The sequence below is a fragment of the Panthera pardus genome, unplaced genomic scaffold (assembly GCF_024362965.1).
Source record: "Panthera pardus isolate Hobbes unplaced genomic scaffold, ASM2436296v1 HiC_scaffold_8, whole genome shotgun sequence".
Lineage (NCBI taxonomy): Eukaryota > Metazoa > Chordata > Mammalia > Carnivora > Felidae > Panthera > Panthera pardus.
The window spans coordinates 8,539,793-8,561,378 of NW_026527013.1; the positions used below are offsets into that span (position 1 = coordinate 8,539,793).

General features: G+C 51.8%; 1 protein-coding gene across 5 annotated transcripts in view; it reads left to right on the forward strand.

The window, feature by feature from the left end:
• SMARCA4 (SWI/SNF related, matrix associated, actin dependent regulator of chromatin, subfamily a, member 4) overlaps positions 1–8,460 on the forward strand; it is an 89,626-nt gene extending 81,166 nt beyond the window's left edge. For 3 of the 5 annotated variants that reach the window (XM_053898490.1, XM_019427693.2, XM_019427695.2), the window contains 5 exons: positions 4,264–4,372; positions 4,846–4,947; positions 6,132–6,264; positions 6,409–6,551; positions 7,945–8,460. In XM_053898490.1, coding sequence (XP_053754465.1) covers positions 4,264–4,372; positions 4,846–4,947; positions 6,132–6,264; positions 6,409–6,551; positions 7,945–7,977 — 520 coding nt within the window. In that variant the 3' untranslated portion in view covers positions 7,978–8,460. The remainder of the gene's footprint in view (positions 1–4,263; positions 4,373–4,845; positions 4,948–6,131; positions 6,265–6,408; positions 6,552–7,944) is intronic. The other 2 variants (XM_053898491.1, XM_019427696.2) reach the window with 1 other exon arrangement.
• Positions 8,461–21,586: the final 13,126 nt, after the last annotated feature.

Consider the following 21,586-nt stretch of genomic DNA (forward strand, 5'->3'; position numbering starts at 1 on the left):
GTCTGACTCTTGGTTCGGCTCGGGTCATGATCTTGCAGTTCTGAGTTCGAGCCACACATCGGGCTCTGTGTTGACAGCGCAGAGCCTGCTTGGGATTCTCTCTCTCCCCCTCTCTCTGCCCCTCCCCTGCTCAATCTCTCTGTCTCTCTCAAAATAAATAAACTTTAAAAAAAAAAAGAAGGAAAGAAAGAAAAACATTGAATTGTCAGCGTTTCTAGAAGAAGACGCAATACCTGTGTGACAGGGCAAGAGAAACACCAAGTGCAAAAGGAAGTATTGGTAAGTCGGAATTTGATTGAAAGTTAGGTCCATTCACCAAAAGACACCATCGAGAGAATGAGAAGACACGCCACAGACTGGAAAAGGTGTTTGCGGTGAACCTGTCCAGCAAAGGCCGCTCTGGGGGAGGAGAAAGACGTGAACAGGCAGTGCCGGAGAGAGGTTGCCAGTGACCGTTCCGCCCGTGAAAGGGTGCCCGGCCTCACTGCCCGTCAAGGGACCGTGAGTTAAAACCACAGGGAGATACCGGTTCACAGCCGGGTTGTAGAAGAGCCACGCCGAGGAGGGCTGACCGTGAGCGCAGCAGACGGGATGAGAACAGCCCATCTGCTGCTGAAAAAGGCAGCGGGGGGCCCGTCCCCCCACCCGTATCTCGTGAAGCTGAACGCCCCCTACCCTGCTGTCAGGCACTTCCGGCTCCAGGCGTATTCCCCAAAGAAGTGCAAGGCAGACACTCGGACGTGAGTGTCTGCAGCCACCTGCTTCATGATCCCCAGAACCGCCACCGCCTGGGTCCCGGCCAGCAGCACATAGACAGGCGGACCGTGTGGCAAGTGCCAGAGGGACAAATCTGACAGCGATGAGGGAGGCGGCCAGAACTGGGAGCTTACCATGCGAGATCCCGTAACAGCAAGTTCAAGAAGAGGTCAAGCCCACCCAGGTCCCAAGGGTCTGGCAGCCTGGCACACCTGAAGATCTGTGCCTCTGTCTTACGTCTCCATCATTCTTTTCCTTCTTTTTTTTTTTTTTTTTTTTTAAGTTTATTTATTTTGGGAGGGAGAGTGGGGGAGGGGTGGAGAGAGAGAATCCAAGCAGGCTCCGCGCTGCCAGCACAGAGCCCCATGCAGGATTCGAACCCACGAACTGCGAGATCATGACCCGAGCTGAAATCAGAGTCGGATGCTTAAACGACTGAGCCACCCAGGCGCCCCTCTGTCATTCTTTTTTATTACACCATATGAGGGGACCTGGGTGCGGGTCAGAGAACTGAGGGCTGCAGCTGGGTCTCCCTGGGAGCGGTGGCTTTGATGATTCTGAGGAGGTTGAGAGAAAGACGCTGATGTTAGAGGCCACGGACAGCCCACACTGGAGGGACAAGCTGCCACCAGAAGGACTTTGGGTTTTATGCTCGGGGAGGTAGGCAGCCGTGACTTGTCTACCTCTGATGCAGACGTGAGGAAGGCTCTTGGCCCCAAGCCTGCTGCCGCAGTCATGGTGGCAGGGCAGGGGTCTCCAGAGGACTCCTGAGGATAAAAAATGACATCTCGGGGCTTTGTGGATTTCCAAAAGGTCTTTACTATTCGAGAGAGGGTGGCTTTAAAAGTCCCCCGTCGTCCTGGTGCGCTGTCCCTCTGTCACATGCTCCCAATCCCAGGCCATCCGCACTCAGAGCTCACTGCACCAGAGAAACGTTAGGCAGGGTGGCCAAGCGGACCTTTATCCTCAGTGACGCCATTATTCTAGAGGTTTGTAAGACGGCCCCGTTGCTCGCTATCCTTTCCTTTCTCCAGCAGTTTCTTAGCCCAGCGGAGGAGAGAGGGTTTTATTACAAAACTTTTTTGCACTGTATTCCAGCGCTAGAGTCCTGCTTCGTGAGCTCCTTCGAGGGCCGCGCGCGTGTCAAGGCTCAGCCACCATCCTGGATGCCACCAGTGAGCACGTGTGGCCGACGGAGCCCAGCCCTCACGCCCCGTGCGGCACAGTCTCCACACCCAGTAGCGCGCTGCAGAGTGAATCTTGCGGGTCAATTGGCGTCTCTAAAAAGTGAAATGGAGAAAACCTCAGTCTGTCTCACTGAGGAAGGGAGTCCCTTGTGCGAGAGAAATGCCGTTAGTGTGTCTGACCATTCTGTCAGCATGAGGAGGAGGAGCTCTTGGGAGGTTACGGGGGAGATCGCGGGATGCGTGCAGGTTGGTGGGCGGTGGGCTGCGGCTCAGGTCTGCCTGGCCCAAGGAGAGCGCCCGGGGCCTCCTGATACCTCCTGGCGTTTTTGGAGTTGATGCAAACAAGCTCCCGTTCTCTGTGGCCAAACCACCCCCGGCCATTTCCAGGAGAGGGGAAGCCTGCGACTCCAGGCAGGGGCCCACGGCCTGGGAACGACGGCCCGCGGGTGGCTTGCCCTCCCCTATCTGTGACCCGCTGGACCCAGTATGGGGCAGGACGTGGCTAAACGCTCAGCCCGGAAGGAAGGGGGAGGCTGGCACTCGCTGAGCGCAGGCATCCCCGCTTGGCACAACCTGAAGGACGGGCTGGAAGGCGGAGGCCCGAGGCGGGCTGCGTCTGGGCACGGCTTGCCGAACCTCCCACCTCCACGTGCTCGTTGCAGCAGTTGGAATAACAGTTTAGGGAGAACGTGTATGTCAAGTGCCCAGCCCAGAGCAAGGACCAAATGTCCGGTGTCTAGAGTACAAAAGGTGCAGGGACTGGATTCCAGCTCATGTCTATTGGGCCTGCACCTCAGGAGACCTCAGCCGCGGGAGGTGGGCCAGGGCACTCATGAGGCACAGGAACCCCAAATGGGCAAAAAGCTTCCAGAATCCCGGCCTCAGGGAGGCTGTCTTGGCAAAGCTGCTGCTTTTCTTTTTTTTTTAACGTTAGATTTATTTTTGAGTGAGAGAGCCAGAGTGTGGGTGGGGGAGGGGCAGAGAGAAGGAGACACAGAGTCTGAAGCAGGCTTCAGGTTCTGAGTTGTCAGCACAGAGCCCGACGCGGGGCTCGAACTCACAGACTGCGAGATCATGACCTGAGCTGAAGTCGGACGTCCAACCGACTGAGTCCCCCAGGCACCCCAAACAAAGCCACTGCTCAACGCAGTTGTGATGTTGGGAGCATCCAGCAGCAAAACTCAAAACGCAATCGTGCTGGTACTACTGACTTCCAGAATAGTAAACAAAAAGGAGAACGGGGTGCGTTCAGTATGTGCAGACAGCAGTCTGGAGAGGGTGGGCTGCTCTGTCCTTCTAGAACTCTCTTGAAAAGAAGAGAGGAAGTGCTCATGAGGAGGCCACAGTTGCCAGGAGCCAAAGGGCCTCAGCCTGCCGGCAGCACTGAGACCCGGTCGTCCATCTCACAGAGGTGACTTTGAAAAAGCCAAGTTGCTAAGCAGTTGGAAAGGAGCCCAGGCCAGGGGCCAGACGCTTGGGCTGTGGGACCCAGATGAAACCACAGCCAGCGTGTGTGGGGTCCTAGGTGATGAGAGAGGACCTGCAGAGCAGGGCCTCGACCAGGTCACCGGCTCCCTGGGTCCCACGAGGCAGGGTCCCTGTCCTCCAGGGCTGACAGAGCAGAAGGGGAGACTGAGCTCCTAAGAGTTGACTTCTCCCATCTGCCAGTCCTTGACGTGCCTGCTCCCTTCCTCCTCAGGCAGGCCCCAGGAGTGCTGTCCCTCCGAGCTCCTGTCCCCAGACAGAGCCAGGCGTGGGCATGGCACAGCCTGGTGGCCGAGTGCATGGCTCCCCCAAAGGCGAGGCCCAGGAGACCAGTGTGAGACCCCACCACGCCTCAGGGCCACTCGGGACGCGGCTTTCCTCTGCTCCCCTGTGGAAAACCAGCGCTTTCCCAATAGCAAGCACCAGTAAACTGCTTTTGTCTTCTGTTAGCGTCTTTCCAGGGGGCATCTTTCTCTTCCACGGGTTTTTGCTAAATTCTCTGAAGTTCACTGCAACATAAGCAGATTTTTGTATCATACATAATTATAATTGTGATTCTGCCTCTTTCGAGTGCCAAGGCTTTTACGGTATTTGGCGACATTCCCTCCAGGGGCAGGGAGGATTGGGGTGAGGGCAGAGGCTGGATTCAGATGCATCCCCGGCCTCTCTGTGCATGGTCGCCTCTCGAGAGAATGTTTCAGAACTCACAGGAAATCACTCCTGCACGCATCGACCCTCTCACCCTTTTTGTCCTCAAACAATGGGCGCTGGCCAAGTGGGGGCTCTCCCAGCAGGCGGGGCCTGTGAGTGACGCCCGCTGTGTCCCGCTTTGCAGTAGTAGTGGACGTCAGCTCAGCGAGGTGTTCATCCAGCTGCCGTCCCGCAAGGAACTGCCCGAGTACTACGAGCTCATCCGCAAGCCTGTGGACTTCAAGAAGATAAAGGTAACCCTGGCGTGGGATGTGGGAACTGGGGTTTCTCTGCAGGGATGTGCCTACATTAGTGTTTGGGGTCTGACCCGGTACCTTCCATGGGCACCCCCCTCTGGGAGCTACGAGGAGTGTGTGAGACGTGACCAGGAGCAAACTGGGCAGAACCCAGACCGTCTGACCGGGGACCCAGTCACGGGCTCTTGGGGTTCCTCGTGGCCTCAAGAGACCTGTAGTGCAGGTTGGGGGAGAGGGTCCCACGGTCGTGTCGGTGGGCAGCCAGCGTTTGAGGCTCCTTCGGGATCACCCACGGCCTGGGCTTTGGCCAGGCAGCTCTTGTGTTCAGTGGGCCTGAGCGTCCAAGTCTAAACAGAGTCACCCGGAAGACTGGGCCGTGACCGCGTGAGGCAGAGGGACTCCCGGCCCCAGGGTCCCTGGGCACAAGGCAGATTCCCAAGGTAAGGCTGCTTCTCGAACCCTGCCCGCAGGAGCGCATCCGCAACCACAAGTATCGCAGCCTCAATGACCTGGAGAAGGACGTCATGCTGCTGTGCCAGAACGCTCAGACCTTCAACCTGGAGGGCTCCCTGGTGAGGAGGCGCCTGGGGCTGAGGGCAGCCGCTCCTAGCTTTGGCCACCTTCACAGCTAGGCCCCAAGCCAGCCTGCCCCTCACTCCATTTTGAATTGACTGATTTAAAAAAAAAAAAAAAAAAAAAAAAAAAATTCCTGGGGAGCCTGGGTGGGTCAGTCAGTTAAACGTCCGACTCTTGATCTGGGCTCAGGTCTTGATCTCACAGTTTGTGAGTAAGAGCCCCACATTGGGCTCTGTGCTGACAGCATGGAGACTGCTTGGTATTCTCTTTCTCCCTCTTTCTCTGCCCTTCTTTGACTTGTGCTCGTGAGCTCTCTCTCTCTCTCTCTCTCTCTCTCTCTCTCTTGCTCTCAAAATAAATAAAAACTTTTAAAAAATTCCCAACAACTTTGAATATTTTGCCAATTATAAAAGCAATGTAGGGGTGCCTGGGTGGCTCAATCATTTAAGCGTCCAACTCTGGATTTTGGCTCAGGTCACGATCTCATAGTTTTTGAGTTCGAGCCCCAAGTCGGGCTCTGCCCTGACAGTGTGGAGCCTACTTATGATTCATTCTCTCTCTCTCTCTCTCTGCCCCTCCCCTTGCACTCTCTCTCTCTCAAAATAAATAAACGTTAAAAAAAAAAAAAGGCAATGTATTCCTTACTAAAAGGGGCAAAGAGAATAACAAGCAGATCGGAGGAAATAAACTCAGTCCCATCCATCCAGGATGACCCTATGAGCGATCCAGTGTACATGTTAAATTTTATTTTGAATTCGCTAGGGACTCCCTCGAAAGGAATTGTGTAGATACGTTCTTTCCTGCAATGAGATTAGCATACACATACAACCTCACGTTAGCAAACTGTTCCTAAGTGTGTCTAGGGTAGATGCCTCCTGGAAAAGGGATTTTACACTCCTCTAAGTTTGGGGGAAACACTGCCTTAGACAAGGGACATGTGTTTCCAGCGACTTGAAAAGCAAATGCTCTCTGGGATTCTTCAGAGGGAGGAAGGAACCCGCAGCCGTTCCTAAACTAACACACCCACCCTGTTCTCCGGGGCCATTTCATAAGCCTCCTGTTCTCTCAGGAACTGATTGGGAAAGGGTTACTGAGATGACACTCTACCCTGTACAGGCTGTCCTTGCCAGAGGGCAGGGCCCGTGGCCCCAGCTCACTCAAACCCCACGTCTCCTTCCAGATCTACGAAGATTCCATCGTCCTACAGTCGGTGTTCACCAGTGTGCGGCAGAAAATTGAAAAAGAGGACGACAGCGAGGGCGAGGAGAGCGAGGAGGAGGAGGAGGGCGAGGAGGAAGGCTCCGAGTCTGAGTGTGAGTCCCCGCGGTGGGTGCTGTGGCAAGCCCACGTCACAGCCAGGCAGCCCCCGGCCGCCCCTGGCTCGGCTCGCCGTTCTCTCCCCAGCTCACGTCTGTCTTTCTTTTCCCCCCCGCTTTCTGGTTCCCCCCCCCCCCCAGCCCGCTCTGTCAAAGTGAAGATCAAGCTCGGCCGGAAGGAGAAGGCACAGGATAGGCTGAAGGGCGGCCGACGGCGACCGAGCCGCGGATCCCGGGCCAAGCCGGTGGTGAGCGATGATGACAGTGAAGAGGAGCAGGAGGAGGTGAGCCCCCGGAGCCCCGGCCTGAGCAGGAGCAGGTAGCCAGTGGCAGTTGGGTCTTGGGAGATGCGTCCCCATGCCAGATCCAAGACCTCTGGCACGGCCTTGGGAGGGTCAGTGCTCTAATAGCCCTCCCCACGGATGGGAAGGCTGAGGCTTAGGATCGTACATGGCACATAGCTCGAGACCCAAGTCTGTGCGACTTGGGCAGCGTTGCCTCTCCAGGACACCGGGGCCGCCATGCTGAGGCCAGCGGTGCCGGGTTTGTATCGGGGGCGGGGTCAGGAGACGCTGGGGTTGAAGATGCCACCAGACTGTCCCCCGTCTGTCTCTCTGAGCAGACACAGCACCCTCGGTAGCGGAGGCTTTCGGCAGGCCCTTGCCCTGTGTAATCTATGGGGAACACCCCGAGGCCTCCGCTCGTGGCTCCGTTCCGGCCTATGTAGGATGATCTCCCAAGAATGGTAGTGGATAAAAACAAAAACAAAAATGCCATGATCTGAAATTACAAGACCCGTGAGCGCTGCCGCGAGTGGAATGTCGGTGCCGCGTTCCCTCTGCATTGGGGAGAAGCTACGGGAGCATCCAGCCCACGGTGGGCATTTTTGTGGGCATGGGGGGGTGGCAGACCCACCCGCTGGGTTCAGATACGCTTTGCCTCCTGGCTGTGGCCGGGATGTTCGGCCCTTCCCCGCACTGGGACCTGGGATGTTCGCTTCACTTTTGAGCCTCAGTTTCCACTTTCACAAAGCAGGGAGGTCAGGAGGATTACGTGGTGCTTGGCCCAGCGAAACCGCCTCAGGGCCCTTTTCATCGTTGCTATTTTTGTCATGCCATTTTCAAGGATAGCAGCAAAAACTGCTACCTCGGAGTAAATCTGACTGTAGACATACATGATGACCTTATGAGGAGGACATTAGTGGTGTCCTGAACATGGAGGGCTGGACTGTGTTTCTGGAGAAGAGGGTCTGGGCTGTGAAGCTCCCCATCTGCCCAGCCGGATCCAGCAAAGCGTTTTGTGGCCCTTGCCAAGCTGTTTAAACCGTTCACACAGAAGAGCAGACCTCTTACGTAACCAAGGTGGTTTTGATGCCACAGGTCGGGGGCACAGGGATAGGCACACGGTGGTGGGAGGAAGCAGAGAAGGCCCAGCGAGCCTCCCAGATCTCGAGGAAGAGTCGATGGAGGCGCGGGGGCCAGTCCTTGGGAGCAAATGACATTGAGATTTGGCCGTGGCAGTGGGGGTGAAGCCAAAGGCTGCCCCGCCTCTGGCCTCACACCCAGCCAAGGCTGTTCAGTTCCCGAACGTGCTTAGAGCCCAGGTAGGCCCCGGGGAGGGGACGGGTGCCCTCGGCTGCAGGGCTGACTTGTGCTCTCTCCTCCTGTCCCCCTCCAGGACCGCTCAGGAAGTGGCAGCGAGGAAGACTGAGTCCCAACATTCCAGAGTCTCGACCCCGGGCCCCTGGTTCCAGAGCCGAGGCGGCGTAGCCCTTAGCAGTAACGGGTAGCAGCAGATGTAGTTTCAGACTTGGGGGAAACTGTATAAACGAAAATCTTCCATATTTATACGGCAGAGAAGATGTAGGACTGTTTGTGTCTGGCCCCGTCCCGGCATCAGTAGCGTTTGTAACAGCATTAACTGTTTAAAACAAGAAAAAAAAAAAAAAGAATTATGAATTGGGGAACACACGACACCTGGTTGTCTTTCCTTTCCCGGCAGTACTGTTGCGGCCGCAGTTTGGAATCACTGTAGTTTAAGCCGTGGATGCATGTTTTTGTAGCCGTCCACTCCTTGTACTGTATTTTATCGGACAGGTCAGACTCGCCGGGGCCGGGGTCCGCAGGCCCGGCGGGGGTATGTCAGTGTCACTGGATGTCAAACAGTAATAAATTAAACAGATGAGAAAACTCACAGCCTTGCCTTCCGGTGGACTCATTCCCTGCTCCCTGCATGGTGGCGAATGCCTTGGGGGCGTGGGGGGGGTGGGAGGGCGCCTCGCCTCGGCCAGGGCCCTGTCCTCCCATCACCAGATCCCACAGGACCCACTCCACAGGGAGGACACCGAGGCCCAAGCGGAGGAGAAGGACTTGCGCAGTCCTCATACCATCAGATCTGCAGCTCAGGCTCCCGGAGCAGACAGCTCAGGGCCTTCCCTCCCCGCCTGCAGCCAAGGTGGGGCCGGCAAGACAGCCATGTAAACGGGCAGGTGCCACACAGAGGCCCGGGCTGTTACCTGGGAAGTCCAGGGCATTGTGGGAGCCCAGATCATCAAAGAGAGCTCCCAAGTCCAGAACTTACGTTGTTCTTTTCTATGCTTTTTGTCTCTTGATTAAGATCCTCTCTTCATGAGTCATTGCCATCGCATTTGCCTCTCGTTCTTCAAACACTGTTCCCTTCAGTTCCTTGAACATGTTTATAATGGCCGCTTTGAAGCCCAACATCTGGACGCCCTCAGAGAAACGTTCTGTTGACCATTTTCCTCAGTGTAAGTCATGCGATTTTTTTGTTGTTGTTGTTCAAAATGGACATTTTATTTGTACTTATTTCTTGTTTTTAAAATTTTTTTTAATGTTTGTTTTGAGAGACAGAGTGTGAGCGGGGGAAGGGCAGGGAGAGAGGGAGACACAGAATCTGAAGCAGGCTCCAGGCTCTGAGCTGTGGGCACGGAGCCCTACGCAGGGTTCAAACCCACCAACGGTGAGATCATGATCCGAGCAGAAGTCGGACACTTAACCGACTGAGCCACCCAGGTGCCCCCAAAATGGACGTTTTAAATAATATATTGTTAACAATTCGGAGTCATTCCCTCTTCCCCCATGAAGAATTTCGGTGGTGACGGCTCTACTTTCTTTGTTCAGTGATTAACTTGATCTAACCCTGGAGAGTGTTTCCCCAACATCGTGTAGCTGCTGATGTATCTGCTCAGGTTTGGGTTTTGGTTTTGAAGCAGGTTTCCTCTAGGAGGCGCCCCTGGTTCGGCCTCGCTTCCAGATTAGCCAGAGACAGCCACCTGAGAGTCACTGAGGCTCCGTGCTGGTGGCCCTGTATATATTCGGCAGCTTGCAGGCTGGACCTGCTTCGGCTTCCTGCCGCGCTCTCTTAGGGTCTCTCAGCGCATGCGCGCCGCCTCCCCCTGAGCAGGTTGCATGGAACCGCGGGGCGCGCGCCACGTTTCTCAGCGCATGCGCGCAGCCTCGCACCTGCAGGCAGCTTTCTGGACCCTTGCAGTATGTGGAGCCGTCACTGGCTGCCTCATTCACCAGGCCGCTCAACCGCTGCCCAGTTTGCCAGTCTGTGGCAACCACGATCCCAACCTCAGGCTGGTTAGGAGAACTTGGCCTTTCCCATTCATCCCACAAGGAGAATCCTACCTATTTCCAATCTGCTGCTGCTCATTTCCAAGGCCGGGTGGTGACTTTCAGGTCCTGGCCTGGCTGGCAGGAAGCAGCCGCAGGCAAAAAGTATCCCAGCCTCCCACCGCTCTCACCTGCCATTCCGATTTTCCTGAATAAACACTTTTTTTTAAAGACAATTTTTTAAAGTTTATTTATTTTGAGAGAGAGCAAGCATGAATGGGGGAGGGGCAGCGAGAAAATCCGAAGCAGGCTCTTTGCACTGTCAGCACAGAGCCCGACACGGAGCTCAGTCCCGTGACTTGCCAGATCATGACCGAAGCCGAAATCAAGAAGAGTCTGACGCTTCACCGACTAAACTACTCAGGCACCCCAATAAACACTTTTTAATTTGTTGAATGCGTTTGATCAATCTCAAGGATCCTGAAATGGTTGTCTGTGCGAACCCTGTCTAGTTTCATTGTTGCTTTTAGGGCGTGCATTTGCCAGGATCTTCCCTCCCCATCGGTTTGGAAGTCCACATTTTTTTCGTTTGTTGTAATGACTTTGCCTTTATTTCAATAGATGCGAATTTATTTTAGTGCTTGCAGAAAGTCACCTCACCACACTCTCGATTTCAGGATATTCAGGATGAGGCCAGTTTAAAAATGAGTCCTCTGAGGAGAGCAAAAAGTACAAGTGGAACTTTGGTATGACAAAATGTCATATGATCCATGAATTGGTATAATATAACTTGTTGGTGAAAGACACCAAGATGCAAAATAATACTGAATTACTGGGCACAAGTGTATACATCTCGTGCAGAGTCTAGAGTTGGGGCCTCACAGTGTTGGAAAACCCATCCACCTGTGTTGTTCCTCTAGCAACAACCAGACATACATCCGAGGTCATCTCGTGGCCCAAGATGGCTGCTGGTACTCCATCTATCCATTCCACCTTCCAGCCACCAGTAAGGAAGCAAGGGGAAAGAGAAGGCCCCACCCCGCCCCTTAGAGACCCAGTTTGGAAACTGACATATCACTCTCTTATGCCCTTTGGCCACAACATAGTCATGTGGCCACACAAAGCCACACAGTAAGCTGAGAAATGCAGCCTTGCTTCTGGTACCTACGTGCCCAGCTAAAGTTAAGGACACACAGTTTGCTCACTGCCTGCTGGATGGTGGTTATGCCCAGGTTTCAGATGAGAAAACAGGCACAGAGAAGGGAAGTACGTATTTGCCCCGAGGCTGCACTGCCAGCCCTGGAAGCAGTGTTGTCAGGCCATACCCCCCTGCCTCCCAGGTCTGATGGTTGTGGGTTTGAGTCCTGGCCCTGCCACTCCCAGGCTGTGTGGCCTTGGGCAGCATTCAGCACTTTCTGAGCCCACTGGGAGATAAGAAACCAAAAGGTACTTGGGAGGGTTCTACTTCCTTCTTCAGGCATTCCTCCATTTTCTATGGTGACAACAAAAAGGAAGATAATTTTTTAAGTGAAAAAAGTGGGGGCGCCTGGGTGGCTCAGTGGTTAAGCATCCGACTTCAGTTTAGGTCGTGATCTCATAGTTCACGAGTTCGAGCCCCACGTTTGGCTCAGCACTGACCGCTCAGAGCCTGGAGCCTGCTTCGGATTCTGTGTCTCCCTCTCTCTCTGCCCCTCCCCGACTTGTGCTGTTACTCTCTGTCTCTCAAAAATAAACATTAAAAAAAAGTTTTTGTTTTCTTGTTTTTTTGTTTTTTTTTTTTTTAACAGAGAAGAAGAGTATAGACCTGGAGCAGTGTGGCTCTTGATCTCAGGGTCATGAGTTCCAGCACCATATTGGGCATAGTGTTCACTTTTAAAAATAATAAAATCAAAAAAAAAAAAAAAAAAAAAAAGGTGGGATGTAGACTCCCATAGGTGAAAGAAGGCCACAAACATCTCCCACCCCACGTGCCCTTCTAGAACCTTGCAACTCCCCCATTCGATTTCATTGGATACGGAGTCTAATTCTCCTCCCCCGGAATTTGGCTTGGGACCTGCTGGTCACCCGCAGAGTGCAACGCAAGTGACACAGGGCACCACAGCTCCGCCCTGTTTGCTGGAAGGCTCCCTCCAAGGTGCCAGCTGCCCGGAGGCTGAGGAAGCCAAAACAAGCTGATGCCGAGAGACCCCCCCTAAGATCTGCACAATGAGGGGCGCCTGGGTGGCTCAATCGGTTGAGCATCCGACTTCGGCTCAGGTCGGGATCTCGCGGTTCGTGAGTTCAGATTCTGTGTCTTCCTCTCTCTGCCCCCTCTCTGCTCACGCTCTGTCTCTCAAAAAGGAATCAACGTTAAATTTTTTTTTTGTTTTAAATAAAAGATCTGCACAACGAGAAGGAAGAGGTGCCTGGCCAACCCCCGAGTTCTCAGGCTCCGGCCCCTAGCTCTGTACGCCTGCCCAGCTGAGCCCTTCCCCCACTCCTGGCACATGGAAACCCTGAGAGAGAATAAAAAGGATTGGGTTTTTTTAGGCACTGAGCTGTGGGGTGATTTCTTAGGCAGCAGCAATAACTGGAACATCCTGAAACAAGTTTTCAGAGGACACGGGTCTAATTAACCCGGACAGATCTTTAGAGCATTCCTCTGAACCGAGTTACTGCCACGTGAATGTTTAGAGAAAGTTCTCTCAGGATGCACCCCAAGCACACAATGTCCGGAACAGCTGTTAACTCCCGGGACCGGGGACAAGAGAATGGAGTTGGGAGCTTCTCCAAGCTGATGAGGTTCTGGACACCTGTCCATTATAAGAACCATTTCTTTCTTTTCTTTTTTTAATGTTTATTTTTGAGAGAGAGAGAGAGACAGAGCGCATGCAGGGGAGAGGCGGGGGTGGGGGGTGGGGGGGGGCGGTTACACAGAATCCAAAGCAGGCCCCAGGCTCTGAGCTGTCAGCCCCGAGCCCGACACGGGGTTCGAACCCACGGGTCAAGATCGTGACCTGAGCCGAAGTCGGATGCTTAACCAACCGAGCCACCCCGGCGCCCCAAGAACCATGTCTTAATTCCTCACCAATGTTTAACTCAACAGAAGATTTCTAGGTTATGTCATGGTCTCGAAGATTTCTACTGCAACCAGGCCATTCATTTTTGGGGGGAACGTTAATATTTATGAAGTGGCCAAGGCCCACATGATCATGTTCCTCCCACACCTGACTGCCCCCCTTCTCAAGTGGCCCCAGTGGCCCCCATCAGACCATCTCAGCTGTCATCCCTTTCCCTGAGGCTCCACCACCCGGTCAGTGTCCCAGCTTGGGCCATTCTCCTAAGTAACTTCAATCTACTCACCTTGCCCTTTGTCCACCCCCGGCCCCCACCTCAAGCTTCAGCCACCATCACGGGTGTGATCAGCTCCTCCCTGATTCCCTGGCTTCCACTCTCTCCCTGCCAGGCTGTCCTTCCCACATGGCCAGAGGCGTCTAAACTCTCAACTCCTAGGTGCATGTGAGCCCCAGATCCTCTGAGCTGGCAACTCTCCAGCCATAAGCACTTTAAACCTCAGCCACCCTGAAATTTTACACCACACGCTCACTGGTGTTTGCCCAAGCGCTTTCTTCCCATAATGGCCCACCTGGCAAATCTCCTTCCTCTGAGCCTCATCTCAAATGTTGCTTTCCTGCCCCTTCTTGCCTTCCTTGATATCCTGGGAGAGGAAGCAAATAGACCCTCCTGAAGAGAATCCTAAAAATCGTTTCTTTCCCAGAGGGCCCGGGTAGCTCAGTCAGTTAAGCATGACTCTTGGTTTCGGCTCAGGTCATGATCCCACGGTTCGTGGGTTTGACTGTTTGTGGGTTCGAGCCCCATGTCTGGCTCTGCACTGGCAGTGCAGCCTCTGTGCTTGAGATTCTCTCTCTCTCCCCCTCGCTGTCTCTGCCCCTTCCCGGCTTATGCGCACGCACTCTCCCTCTCTCTCTCAGAATAAATTTGAAAAACGTTGGTAAAAAATAAAGATAAAAAACAGTGATGAAATACTTTATTTATTTATTTATTTTCATTATTTGGCCTAGCCAATTGGCAACGATTTGTTAAATGCTAACACACAGCGTTGGCAAGGCGGTGGGCAGGCAGGCTGACATCAGTGCGGCGATACCTGGATACGGCTTTCCAAAAAGCAAGTAGACAAGATGACTCAAAATATTTATACTCCGTTCTCAGGAATTTCCCTTAAGGAAATCATTAGGGATACAGTCCGTAGAGAACAGGTATCCTTTCCATGGGTTTGGTGGGAATAAAAGTGCTCAACAAGGCAACATCAACACCCATTAGGGTTTATCCAGAAGATACTGAATAGCCATTAAACATTATGGGCAGGAGAAAGGGCTTATATATGATACAAGGAGGGGGAAATGGGCTATAAATGGTATTGTCCAATAAAATTTGAGTTAGGGGCGCCCGGGTGGCTCGGTCAGTTAAGCGTCCGACCCTTGATTTCAGCTCAGGTCACGATCTCCGGGTCCATGAGATGGAGCCCCGCATCGGGCTCTGTGCTGACAGTGCAGAGCCTGCTTGGAATTCTGTCTCTCCCTCTTTTTCTGCCCCTCCCTCACTCTGTCTCTCAAAATAAATGAATTTGAGGGATAGAGAGAGACAGAGTGTGAGTGGGGGAGGGGCAGGGAGCGAGGGAGACACAGAACCCAAAGCAGGCTCCAGGCTCTGAGCTGTCAGCACAGAGCCTGATGTGAGGCTTGAACTCCCTGACTGTGAGATCATGACCTGAGCTGAAGTCAGATGCTTAATCGACTAAGCCACCCAGGTGCCCCTAAGCATTTTTTTTAAAAAAGAATTTGAGTTAAGTCTATCGTCTTATTAATTGTATTGTACTAATGTTAATGTCCATAGTCAATAAAGTACTATGGTTATGTAAGAATATGTAAGATTATCTACCATTGGGAAAGGCTGGGGGAAAGGTCCATGGGACCTCTCTGTACCGTTTTGCAACTTCTGTGAATCTATCATTATTTGAGAATAAGAGTCTAAAAAATTGTCTCATGATGAAACCTGGTTATATGTTGCTGTAACAAACATTCTCATCGTCTAATTGGGATCTATCAACAAAGGGTGACTTCTTTTCTTTACATACTACAGGGTCGTATAATGGTAGTTACCCAGGGACCCAGAAACCTGGAGGCTCTGACTTGACAGTTGCCTCCATAGTCACCAAGGCAGGAAAATGAAACTTAGAGCATCTCCCTGAAGGTGACACTTCTGCCTAATGTCTTTGGCTGAATCAAGTCATATGGCCACCTATAGCTTCACTCAGGGACAAAAGGAGCAATCGTTTTGGGTCCTAGAAGAACAAGTTTAGTGAGTACCACAATGTACATAGGAAACCATCTTGGGGCGCCTGGGTGGCTTAGTCGGTTAAGCGTCCGACTTCAGCTCAGGTCATGATCTCACAGTCCCTGAGGTCGAGCCCCACGTTGGGCTCTGTGCTGACAGCTCGGCCCCTGGAGCCTGTTTCAGATTCTGTGTCTCCCTCTCTCTCTGCTCCTTCCCCATTCATGCTATATATCTGTCTCTCAAAAATAAATAAACGTTAAAAAATTTTTTTTAGAAAAACAAAAGAATCTCGGGGGCCTGGGTGGCTCATTTGATTGAGTGTCCAACTCTTGGTTTTGGCTCAAGTCATAATCTCACAGTTCTGAGTTTGAGTCCTGCATCGGGCTCTACTCTGATAAGGCAGAGCCTGCTTGGGATTCTCTCTCCCTCTTTTGCTCTGCCCCTCCCCCACTTGTGCTATCTCTCTCAGGATAAACTTTACAAAAATAAGTAAATACAAAATAAAAAATAATCCCATTTCATAAAGACATACATTACACATATATAAAATAGATTACAGGAATAAATAATACACACGGTGATGATCTTGAGTTGTTTGCGGACGTCTCTTCTTGGTAATTTCTATGTTTTTCTGTTTTCTACTTTCTAAAGTTTTTACATTTAAGCATGTGCTGTAATCCAAGATCATAATGGAAATAAATAAAATTTAGATCAACCTCAGAGAGATAGTCTAAGTAGGAGACAATGAGGATGAGAATTTGAGGAAGTAACTCGGTGGTGGTTTTTCTAGCCCCAGGCGTTTGTTATTCAGTCTGAGTCTCATTGACATTTTATCCAGTGGGATTCTTGTTTACAAATGACATAAACCAGCCTGGGTGGTTTTTGAATCAAAAGGACCATGGGGGCTGGATTCCTAGCCTGGCTCTGGAGTCAAAGTCTTGGGTGTGAGAATAGGATTGGCCGATTCCAGGTCACATGCTCGTGTTCCTGTGCAAGCGATGCTGGGAAAGCTCATAGCTATCCTTTAGAATTTCTTTCTTTTTTTAATTAAATTTTTTTTAATGTTTATTTATTTTTGAGACAGAGAGAGACAGAACATGAACGGGGGAGGGTCAGAGAGAGGGGGAGACACAGAATCTGAAGCAGGCTCCAGGCTCCGAGCTGTCAGCACAGAACCCGACGCGGGGCTCGAACTCACAAACCACGAGATCATGACCTGAGCCGAAGTCAGTTGCTTAACCGACTGAGCCACCCAGGTGCCCCAGAGCATGCGACTCTTGATCTCAGGCTCGTGAGGTTGAGCCCCACATTGGGTGTAAATAAACTTTAAAAATAAAAATAAAAAGGTGATCCTGAAGCTGACCTCTGTTGGCTTTCTTCTCAACCGTTCTCAGTATGTGGCTTTCACCTTCATGCAGGTGAGACAGTGGCTAACACCTCCAGGCACTGCCGTAACATCCAGACAGGAGGAGAAGAAGGCGGAAAAGTCAACAGCCAAAGAAAGCATTTCTCCTTTCAAGGATTGTGTTTTTACAGGAGCAGGCATTTCCACCTGCTTCACTGATTACAACTGGGGCTCAGGGCTACCAGCAACAGCAAGGGAGTCTGGATCAGTATAGCCTGGGTGCATCACAGCCTGAAATGGGATCGGGATTTTATAGAAATAAACAAAGGAAAGGGATGTAAAATGGTGCAGCTGCTGCAGAAAACCATATGGAGTTTCTTCAAACAATTAAAAATAGAATAACCGGGTGCCTGGCTGGCTCAGTCAGAAGAGCATGTGACTCTTGATCTTGGGGTTGTGAGTTCGAGCCCCGCATTGGATGTAGAGATTACTTAAATAAATAGAAGTTAAAAAAAAATGAGGGGCGCCTGGCTGGCTCAGTCGGTTAAGCCTCCGACTTCGGCTCCGGTCATGATCTCACCATTTGTGGGTTCGAGCCCCCGCAACGGGCTCTCTGCTGTCAGGGCCTGCTTGGAGTCCTCTGTCTCCCGCTCTCTCTGCCCCTCCCCCCTCTCAAAAATAAACATTAACAAAAAAGAAGAAGGGAAAGAAAAGGCACCATAGTTGCAGGCAGCTAGAAGTATCCATTTTCCCTGCAAACAGGTGTGATGTACCCCCTCACCTCTCCCCCACCTCTGTGACGCAAGACCATGAGTTGCAGTCAGTTCAGCCAAGGAGCACAGAGCTCCAATTCCAGGCCGTCAGGCCTCTGACTGTTGTAACATGCAGAATGGGAAGGGCAGGCACAGGTCTGTGGGGCCCCTGGAGGGCTTCTCCCGGGGGCTTTTTCTCCCTGGATTCCCATGGGTTCCTGGCAGCCAGGGTAGGGGCGGCCTGAAAGACAGGGCTGGGAGGCCGAGTTGCCCTTGACTTAGACCCTGAGGCCAAGGCTCACCCTGGCTGACGCAAGAAGCTGTAGGAGCCAAGGTCTCATCCGTGGCTTAGAGGAGATTTTCATAATGTGGGTTGTTTTTTTTTTTCTCATTTATTTATTTTCCTCCCTCCTTTCCTTTCCTCTTTCCTTTCTATTTTTATTTTAATTTTTCTTCTCCTTTCTAATTTTTCATCACGGCAAAATACACATAACATAAAACTCCCCACCTGAACCATTTTTTTAAAGGTTATTTATTTATTTTGAGAGAGAGAGAGAGAGAGAGAGACCGTGAGCAGGGGAGAGGCAGAGAAAGAGGGAGAATCTGAAGCAGGCTCTGTGATGCCAGCGCAGAGCCTACGCGGGGCTCGAACTCACGAAACCGTGCCGTCATGATCTGAAATCAAGAGTCGCACACTGACTGAGCCACCCAGCGCCCTCTCCCCCCCCATCTTAACCATCTTAAGTGCACGGTTTGGTGGCCGGTGTTATATAATCATGACTGTATCCACCTTCAAAACATTCCCAAACTGAAATGCTGTCCTCATTAAACACTGCCTCCTGGTAACCACCATTTTCTTTCTATCTCTATAAATCTGGCCCCTCCAGGGACCTCCTCTAGATGGAACTGTACAGTATTTGTCTTTCCGTGACTGCTCTGTTTCACCTTTTCCTGAATCGCCTAAGTGGTGCTACATCGATATGACGCATCCTGGTAAGACGTCGAGCATCACAGGACACGGTGAAAGACACTTTCCCACCTGCCTCCTCAGATCGGGACCTAGGGGTATGTGCCTCCCAAGGACGTTGGGACCCCGGTGGCGTCTCAGACTAAATGTAAACAGAATCTGACGGTCATCCCCTCCGTGGCCGGACCGTGGTCCAGCCTGATCTGATCATTGCTCATCGCTGCGCTTGAGTCTCCTAGTTCCCGCTCTGTCCCCCCCACAGCAGCCAACAGGCGCCTGGGAGCACCCAAGTCCTGCCCCTCCTCTGCTCAGAACCCTCCGTGGCTCCGACTTTTGGGGTAAATGCCAGCGTCCTCCCCACTGCCCACAAGGCCTTGCACAACCTGTCCCCATCACCTCTTCTCACTCACTCTAACCCAGCCACACTGGCCTCCCTTCTGGAATGTTCTAACCTCGGTCCTACCTCAAGTACCTTCTACCTGCTAATCCCTCTGCCCACATCGCCCTTCCTTTGGCCAGGTCCTTTTTGTTATTCAGGCCTTCGCTTAAAAGCCCCCATCCTCAGAGAAGCCTCTTTCCTTTTCCCATCTAAGCTCAGCCCATTGGTGTGAGGGACACTGCTAATATTATCTATCTTGCTCTAGGTGGTGGTTACACAGATGAGTACCTATGAAATAAGTCTCTGAAGGGGTGGGGGAAGGCACCTGGGTGACTCAGTCAGTTGAGGGCTCGACTCCCGGTTCGGCTCAGGCCATGATCTCACAGTTTGTGAGTTCGAGTCCCGCATCAGGCTCCGCTCCAACAGCAAGGATTCTCTCTCTAGCCCCCCTCGGTGTTCTCTCTCTCTAAAAAATAAAATGAGGGGCTCCTGGGTGACTCAGTCGGTCAAGCGTCCGACTTTGGCTCAGGTCATGATCGCACGGTTTGTGGGTTCAAGCCCCGCATTGGGCTCCGTGCCGACAGTTCGGAGCCTGGAGCCTGCTTCGGATTCTATGTCTCCCCCTCTCTCTGCCCCTCCCCTGCTCATACTCTGCCTCTCTCTGTCTCTCAAAAATAAATAAATGTTAAAAAAAATTTTTTTTAAATAAATGAACTTAAAAAAAAACTAAAGCCATGTACAACTCTAAAAAAAAAAATCTATGGAGCTGTACACATAAGGTTTGTGGACCACATTGGATGTATATTTTATCTCCATGCAAAAAAGTCATAGGGGCGCCTGGGTGGCTCAGTTGGTTAGGCAGCTGACCAGCTCAGGTCATGATCTCGCGGTCTGTGGGTTCGAGCCCCGCATCGGGCTCTGTGCTGACAGCTCAGAGCCTGGAGCCTGTTTCGGATTCTGTGTCTCCCTCTCTCTCTGCCCCTCCCCTGCTTGCTCTCTGTCTCTTTCTCAAATAATTAAAAAAAAAAGAGTCATAAAAATAGACACCTCCCACACTAGCCACTCTTGTTTCATATTATCCTCTCGTGTTTTGAATCTGGTTATCCCAAACCATCTCACTGATTTGTTTCATGCTATCTCCTGCCCTGGAACTTCAGCTCCAGGAGGGGTGAAGTCTTGTCTCCCTGGGGTCCTCAGCACCATAGAACGTTCCTGGGACACAGTAGACACTCAGGAAATTTTTGTTGAATGAGGAATAAAGACAAGGAAACAGAGACCCAGAAAGTGATTTGTCCAAGGTCCTAGAATTTGGCCCGGCCAGATTTCCCATACCTCTGAAGCTTTTCCAGCGTCTTCCAGATATTTCAAAATTCAGAAAACTCCCCATGTGCGGGCAGGCTGTAAGCAATGCATTTCACATGGGTGTATTTCATGAAACGTGACAAGGTGCGGACTCTGAAAGACCAAACCTTGCATTTCAGGATTCGTGTGGATGACGAACTGGTGTGAGTTAAATATAAAATATAACCTAAGAGGCATAATCCCCACTCATTCCCGCTCTCCCTGCCCCCACCTCACCTCTTGCCCAGGCCTCTCTCCCACCCTGTCCCATGACCGAATTAATGAATCATCTGCCCAAATTACCACGTTAAGCATGCATCTCTCAGCTCCGTGGCCTCAAATGCTTCTCACTGCCCTGGAAATAGTTTCCTTCATTTGAAGGGCATGCCAAGGCCTCTCGGGTGTCCATCCTCATCTTCTTTCAGCCTTCCAGGGTTCCACACGTGTGCCCCGCCCTTTAGCCCACCTCTCCCTGTCCCCACCTCAGTGCCTCTCCTGCCATGCACAGTTGGGCAGTTTGAGGTTCAAAGAACAATTGAGCGGAACGTACAGAGATTTCCCACATACCTCTGCCCCCCTACAGTCACGGCCTCCCCACCATCAACATCCCCACCAGAGTGGTGCATTCGTTACAATGGAGGAACCCGCCGCGCTGACACGTCATTGTCACCCAGCGTCCATAGTTGACATTACGGTTCATTTTCCATGTTGTACAATCTCTGAATCTGGACAAAGGTATGACATGTAGCCACCGTTACGGTAGAACACGGAATCATTCCACGGCCCTAAAAAAACCTCTGGCCTCCGCCCATTCACCTTGCACCCCCCAACCCCCCCGCCCCCAGATCCCTGGCAACCACTCATCGCTTTACCATGCCCATAGATCTGCCCTTTCCAGAATGTGACACACACAGTTGCAAGTGTGGAATAGCTTGTTAATACGCATTTATGGTTCCTGCAGGTCTTTTCATGGCTTGAAAGCTCATTTCTTCTTAGTATGGATATTCCATTGGCTGGATGTGTCATGGTTTATTTATTCATTTACCTGCTGAAGGATATCTTGGTTGCTCCCAGGTTTGGGCTGTTATGAATAAAGCTGCTATAGATATCCGCATGCAGGGTTTTTAAAAAAATTTTTTTAACGTTTATTTATTATTGAGACAGAGAGAGAGCTTGAGCGGGGAAGGGCAGAGAGAGAGAGAGAGAGAGAGAGAGACAGAATCCAAAGCAGGCCCCGGGCTCCGAGCTGTCAGCATAGAGCCCAACACGGGGCTCGAACTCGTGAACCCCGAGATCATAACCTGAGCTGAAGTTGGCCCCTTAACCGACTGAGCCACCCAGACGCCCCACCCACTGAAGTTCTCATGTCATTTGGGTACATAGCAAAGAGTGATTTCTGGATCATAGTAAGAGTGTGTTTACTTTCGTAAGGAATTGCCAAACTCTCTTCCGTGCCTCACCACCAGTGACACACCACGGTTCCAATTTCTCCACATCCTCACCAATGCTTGTGCTTTTCTGGTTTTGGATTTTGACATTTTTTTAAAAAGGTTTATTCATTTTTGAGAAGGAGAGGGCAAGCAGGGGAGGGGTGGTGGGGGGAGGGGGGGGACACAGGATCTG